This window comes from Frankliniella occidentalis, unplaced genomic scaffold, assembly GCF_000697945.3.
Source record: "Frankliniella occidentalis isolate FOCC.00 unplaced genomic scaffold, Focc_3.1 Scaffold267, whole genome shotgun sequence".
Taxonomy (NCBI): Eukaryota; Metazoa; Arthropoda; class Insecta; order Thysanoptera; family Thripidae; genus Frankliniella; species Frankliniella occidentalis.
Window position 1 is genome coordinate 272315 of NW_026267393.1, and position 7165 is coordinate 279479.

Here is a 7165-nt window from a genome sequence, read left to right on the forward strand (position 1 = left end):
TGGGGTGTTCTCGCCCGTGACGGCGTACTTCTAGAGCACGTTGCAGCAGCAGCCGGGCGGCCGGCCGGCAGCGCGCCTCCAGGATCACGACGGTGCACTCCTAGAGTTGGTGTCGATGTCGCTTCTGGTCGCATTGGAGAAGACCCCCCCCCCCCCTCTTTTCGCCCAGACAGTCCCACGGGGAAGGCCCCTGAGACCACTGCCACCTGTAGTCAATTACTAAACATGTGCATTAATTTTTTTTAAGGACAGAGCGAGTGACTGCATGAGGATTTTTATACAATTGACTGAGGTCCCACCTAGAAAAAAAATGGTATGTCATCTAGTGTCATGGTTTCTTTTCAGCCTTGCAAGTATAGGGTAACACTTTCCCCAATAGTCTTTAGATTTCGGATCTGGGCACCGATTCTGGTTTTGGCTCAAAAATAAAAGGTTTGCATGTGTTATGGACCTACTCAACATCTGGGCTCGGTAGCTGAAACGTTTTAGGAGACAGAATCTCATAAGTTTTAAGCAGCAAACAGCGGCTTTCACTGTTGGTGTAGAGAAAGCTCTATGAACCTTTGCAGAAAACTCTGACTACACTATTCAAAAGACAACTGAAAATTGATCCAGAATCACCTGTGGGAAAATGTTTCATTTTTGTTTTTCTTCCCTTCGATTAAAGTTATCATCAGAACTTATCACAACACCGTAACTCTCATTTTTGTCAACGCAATGAATTTTGAACTTGGTTAATAAGAAATGAAAGGACATATGCAGCTCAGAAGAGTTTTTAGAACCCTATTTAATACTACGCACTCCTTTTGAATACAGAATTGTGATGACTACTTCAAGTCGAAATTTCCTTGGAAATGATAGAAATCTTGTTACTACCTTAAACGTGCCAGACTATTTGTAGATTTTTGAAACTAAGTTGTGGTGTCATTTTTGTTTCTCAATGTAAGTTGCTGGTTTGATAATGATCAGCTTAGAATAAGGATAATATAGATACCAAATCAAAATATTGAATTATTTTTATTCATTTTGGTCAGAGACAACACTATTATGGGGAGTTAGCGAGGGACATTGCAGAATACAACTGGGCCTTTAGTAGCAAAAAATAAAGTATCTACATTCAGTGCCATGTTTTCTTTACCAGCTTTTCAAATATGAAGTCATGCTGTATTAAATAAAATATTGATAATTTTTAGTATGAGATAAAGACATTTCAGATACAGGGTGGTCCAAAGACCCCTACCCTTATTTTGCTTCTACTGTACTTATTTGAAAATTTACAGAGCAGTGTGTTACGTAAAATTTGACTTCATATACATAAATATAAATACACCTGTTTGAGACTGGAACATTACTCTTATGAGAGTGATGGAATGAACCCTATTTAGAGAGTGAGGTAGTTTTTAGCTGTTTAAAAAAATCTTAAACATTACTTTAGCATTACAAATAGTAATTTACAACTAAAGAAGAATATAAAATGAATTAGAAAAACAGTGGATAGAAAACATTAATCAGAATATCAATAATTGAGCATTTAACATTAATCAGTCATAAAATTATAAAAGATCCTAGCTATTCTTTACTTAAATTGTTAAACATTGAGTAAAATCAAGCAGGCCTTTGGTTTTAGTCCTTCTGCCTCTGTTCTTCCAGTATTTGCTCCTGCACTTCCAGAGTTAAATTCTTGTAACTCTGATCAGCATTGGAGCACACTTTCTTCATTTTGTCTTTCAATTTGGATGGTAAAAGAATTAAGGTATTGACACAGTATTTTGTGAGAAAAATCAAGGAAGATATCCTGGTAAAATAAAATATTGACCAGATTAGAACCTGACCTTGCACAAGATAACAAAATAACTGGTATGCAGTGTAAATAACTTTGTAACTCACATTCTCTCCTCATATTCTTGGGCGAGCACCCTGCTGAACTTGGATTCGTGGCTGTTGTGCAACTGGAGCCAGCTGCAGCAGGCAGTTGCTCTTCATCTTCACACTAAGCTTGTGGATGTGCCGGGGATCTTGATCAGCACCTCCTTCTGCCTCTGGGCCTGCCCGATTATTGGCATTAGGTGGAGGCTGTTGGTCACATATAGGGAGTATTAATAGGTAAAATGACAAATGTGAAGTAATACTGTTCTAGAGTTGCCAAATAGGATATATTCTTACTCATAGAAAGGAGCTGCCGGTTGAATCTCTGCTCTTGCCTGGCAGGTGGTTGAGGTGGTGTCTCAATAAGATCTGGTGCACCTAAAACAAAGTTTCATGATAAGAGGATTCATTTATAAAGTAAACCTGTTAATAAACTATAAGTTTACATACGAGACTTACAGCTATAATCCTACACTAGGGCGAGCAGCAGACTGCTCCTAGATAGTTCTTATGCGTTGTCAGCCAACTCCGAAAGTCTCCTAATCTTGCCGGATGTGTCTCTCAATTCTACAATTGGAATCACGGCTAGGGTTAGGAAGCTCCAAAGAGAAAAAAATTTAGTTTAAATAATGATCAATCAGTTGTGTAAAATTAATCTTACCTTTATTCAGTGACCTGACCTCTTCATTATCTTTCTCTGCTGCAGCACAAGTTTTTCTCAAAGATTCTTTCAGCTGAGGCACATCTGTTGGCATAATATAAATGATTGATATGAGTTCAGTTTAGAATAGTTCCAGATACTAACATCAAAGCGATAAATAATTTACCTTTGGTGACCTGGCGCAATGTCCTCAGCCGAACATTATCATCCCTGTAGCGGGTATTCAATATAGATAATGATGTATGCTTGCCGGAAGTGCACCTGTATCAACCTGCGACATACTCTCTTATACTCTCTCCTTGGATGCAGTGGGGAAAGTTCACTATGGGTGTCCTATTCATGCTTTACCAGCAGAACCTGCAAGTAAATGATCACGCACTGATTAATCATAAACTTGACGATTGCCTTTCATTTGAAGTAACGGTTTGCCAAGGGCCAACAAGAGATAACCAAAATAGTGCAATAAGTACATATCACATGAGTCACACGTACTTTTTATCAAAGAGATGTGAAGTGTCTAAAGTGCTACTAGGAAGTCCTGGCTGTTCTAAGCAAGCAACGACCAAAATATTCGATTCTGACATGTTTAATACAAAATTAAACAATACACATAATCAAATAGAACAAATGTAACAAATGCAATTCGGAATGGTAGAGAATGTCGCTGGCAAATCTGAAACCGTAACTTTGAAGAAAGGCTCGTGTTGCATTGAGTGTCACACTTACCACAACATCAATACTTTGCAGTACACATTCACATTGGCGGCTAACCGACTCTCGTGCCGTCCGAACTGTCCGCGGGGCGCGCGGTCGTCGCGGTCGTCTCAGCGAGCAGATGTCGGGTGGGCGCGACGTGACGTCATCACCGATGCAGGGGTGTAGGATTGGTTGCCTACCGTTACGGCGCCAAGGGCCCTTGACAACACTCGTACAAATTTTATCGAGGCCGCCTTTGTTGATCACACCTGCGTCAGCAACAGCAATATTTATTTGGATAAAATAAATCAAATCAATAAATTGACTGGATGCCGTTCGTCAGACTTGGCGCTCCGCTCTCCGCCTCCTGTCCAGTGGATTCGGGTTTTCGCAGGGGAGTTTGCTGCGGCGGAGAGGGATTTCAGGAGACTTCCATACACCCTCAGGGATTTCAGTGGGACTGAGAGCGGCTTGGGAGTAAAAAGGGCTTTGGAACTAGTCCCAAAACCCATTCTAATCCCTATCTACGGGAGGGATCAATGTGGGACTGTTTTGGATGCGTTATGGGAGTTTCGCTTCTATTAGGGAAATCCCATGCGCTACATGGAATTGGTCTTAACTCCATGTGAACACAAATTCCCATGAAAGTAAAGAAAGCTGTAGTAAAACTGTGTTTAATGGAATATCGCTTTAAAATTTGGTGTCTATAGCATCTAGGTCGAATTTTAGTAGGGCTAATTTAATCTCATTCAAATTTGAGCATTTTTTTCCTGCTATCTTGTAAACGGTTAGGTTAGGTTCAAAAAGACAGCGGATTCGGCTTCGCCTCGGTTCTGACACCTCTAAAACATCCTGCGTTATCATCTGTAAGACTGACTTTGACCTAAGCAACCGACTCTGCTTTTTGTTTTACCGTGGTAAAGTTGTCCATGGGCCAGGGGCGTACTGGGGGGTCAAGGACCCAGTCGGGGATGCACCCAAAGGGCCCCCGAATTGCCTACCTCACAGGGGCAACTAAGTTTTTTACCCGACTTTGCCGTAAAAAAAGGGGGGAAATTTTGTATTTCCTCACATCTTTTGTGATTGAGCACACAGCAAAGCACCATGTTGTCCTTTAGGTACATAGACAAAAAAGTGAGGGCAGGGCGGGGTATGGGGCTTAGCAGTAAAATTTCGCGAGCGGAGCGAGCAAGAAAATTTTGGGGTATTTCTACACAATTTATTTACGGTCTACAAATCACCGGAGCCTATTTTTGCCCCGAATTTCATTGCAAATTTTCCTGCATCGGGAACAAAACTATTTTCATAATATCTGGGTCAGGGAAAAAGAACTGTGCGAGCGCTACGAGCGCGAATTTTTGGGTTTGTAGAGCGCACAATGCGTTCTGACTGGCACTGGATGGCACCAAAAGTGTGCTTTTGAACGGCCATTGAACATTTATCACCCTATCGGGGAACTCTTTTGGGCCCCCTGCGGGGGCCCAGAGGGGCCCGGGGGGCCCCGGCCGAAGAGGGGCCCAGTCGGGGATCCCCGACTCCCCGACCTGGCCAGTACGCCCCTGCCATGGGCTTAGAATTGTTCCGTGGAGACCAACTTGCAGTTTCAATACCTGCCTATGGAAAAAAGTTCCGTTCAGGAACGGATCGTGAAAGCAGATAACACGAATTCAAGAATTATTCCAGTCCATAATATTTCAGTAGAAGATCACGTTCCGCATTACTTGTATAGTATATAGATAATTTACAAATCTTAATTCACATTTAATTAGGTATTCATGCTTAAAAAGATTTGGGTTGTGTTCTGCGTCTCCTATACTTTGTAATGTTTTGAAGGGTCTAAGACTCGGTCTAAGACTAAGTCAGTTTGAAGAGGGACGTAGAGACAGTTTGCGAGTGATACTTTTTAATAGAGACATGGTTTGAAAATAATGTTTCTGAATTCACTTAGTTCTGTCTCTTCATAGTTATGTTAGAGTTTGAATTACCGCGCCGCGCGTGTTCCTCAGCCGAGACGGTCCGAGCCGAGCCACGAGCTGCGCCTCGAGCCGAGCGGCGAGCCGAGAGTGTGTCCGAATTCTCCAATGTGTCGACACAAGTTGTGTCGAGGAGTGGAGGGGAGTAGTGTCGAGTGAGCCGTGATTGGTCGGGTTGGCCGCTCACGCTACCCCGCTTCACTCCTCGACACAACTTGTGTCGAGAAGTGTCGACACATTGGAGAATTCGGACACACTCTCAGTCTGCCGGAGGGAAGGGGGTAGAAGGGAGGGGAGAGGGGGCGTCTGGCTGTGGCACGGCGGGCGGGATCCGCATCGCGCGCCCCTACACACACTATTGGATGACGTCATGCCTGGTGCCTCTCAGCGCTCCGCATGAGAGTATAAGCAATGATACATAGTTAAGTAAAGCATAATTAATTTCAGTTGTGTGTATCATCTGCCAAAAAACACGCATGGAAAAGCGGCAAAAGGGAAAGTTTCCCCTTGGAAAGTTGAACTCACCCTAAAATCGGGGCGAGGTTTACTTGCAGCGAGATGTCCGGGCCCCTCCTGGCAAAGCTGGAAAGACGAATTGCGGGAAACAACAAAACAGAAAGCACTTTGCTTGAACGTGGTTGCTTCTGTTTTCTCATTCCCGCATTCTTCTGCATTTCTGCTTTACCGGAATGCTTTATTGCCCTATTTCCCTGCAGTGGAGCCGGATGGTCCGTGCCGGGTGTGCGCGGGCCCGGGCAAGGCCTGCTCGCGCTGCTACGTTGACTACTACTGCGGGTCGCAGCACCAGCGGCAGGACTGGCTGCGACACAAGGCTGGATGCGGGGCCGTGCAGCTCGCGGGGGACAGCGGCGTGATGGTGGCCACCAAGGTTGTCCCTCCGGGCACCGTCATCTTCAGGGAGCTGCCCGCGGTGGTCTTTCCCAACCTCGCCAGCAACTCTCTCTGGGTAAGTGTGCCGCAGAAGCGAGCAGGACCTCACAATCTGTATTGGAAACGCAGAGTTACCGGTAGTCGGTTTAGCATGAGGGAAAGTAAAAATGCAGATGAATGCAGGGAACAATTAAAACGGAAGAACCTAATTTAATTAGCGCGAGGGATGTGGAACATGCCAAAAAGTATACACATGATTCTACTCCAGACAGATCATTGCTTCAGATTGTGGGTGATTGTTTCAAATTGTGCATTATTGTGTGTTTTCTGCGATTGTGTGTGGTTGTCTCTGATTGTTACATGTCGGATAAATATTGAGACAGATTTTAAAAAGTCCTCAGGTTGTGAGTTGATTGTGTAACGATTGTGTGAAATTCACGAACCAAATCGTTTGTGGTCTGGATGTGCACAAACGAGGAAAGGAGGAGGGGGGGCACGTTTTCTCCCTCTGGTGGAGACATTCTTTTAGGGACTGTCTAGAAATGTTTTTGTAGGCACAAAGTTATCCCCTCCCTTAAAGGGCTGCGACTCGGGCTGCGGTGATCCGAAAATATTGCTTTTTCTCTTAGATGGTGTGTCGTGGTTGCTGCCGAGAAATAGGAGTTTTTGGCGTGGCGCCATTCGTCCAATGCTCTGATTGCGGCCTTCCGCTCTGCAAGTCGGAATGTGACTTCGATGGTACCCATCGAGACGAGTGTGAACTTCTTCAGCGTGCAAGCTATAAGTTCTCCAAACGTGAGTAATTTCAAATTCACCACAGGAACGGGCACTGTCGGCGGCGGCGGTGCCCCCGCACAGCGGGCCCGGGAATATGTCGGTCGTGATACCCGCCAAAACACCCAAAAAACTTTGAGCGCCGGGTTCCCTTCATCGCACAGACCCCTGGTTTTTTCCATGAGTATCAGCATGACATAAACTTTCAAAAAAGCCTCGCTTCAGAAAATTTGGCGTCCTGACCCCTCAAAATGAAACAACCTAACGGGAGTGTGACGCGAGTTCAGGCGTGGATTAAGGGGGG

General features: G+C 44.5%; 1 protein-coding gene and 1 long non-coding RNA gene across 2 annotated transcripts in view; one reads left to right on the plus strand and one right to left on the minus strand.

Annotated features, from left to right (window-relative positions):
- The window catches only part of LOC113215305 (SET domain-containing protein SmydA-8-like), a gene marked incomplete in the record, with an annotated part of 78663 nt that overhangs the window by 47425 nt on the left and 24073 nt on the right, over positions 1-7165 (plus strand). Inside the window, 2 exon segments of the mRNA XM_052273382.1 lie at positions 5913-6163; positions 6717-6886. Of these exon segments, the coding sequence (XP_052129342.1) occupies positions 6071-6163; positions 6717-6886 (263 nt within the window).
- Positions 1038-4100, minus strand: LOC127750836 (uncharacterized). Its single transcript, XR_008011856.1, has 7 exons — positions 3254-4100; positions 2694-2884; positions 2528-2611; positions 2326-2433; positions 2164-2244; positions 1888-2073; positions 1038-1795 (listed from the first exon to the last, which is right to left on the minus strand). It is a non-coding gene; the product is annotated as an uncharacterized LOC127750836 (long non-coding RNA).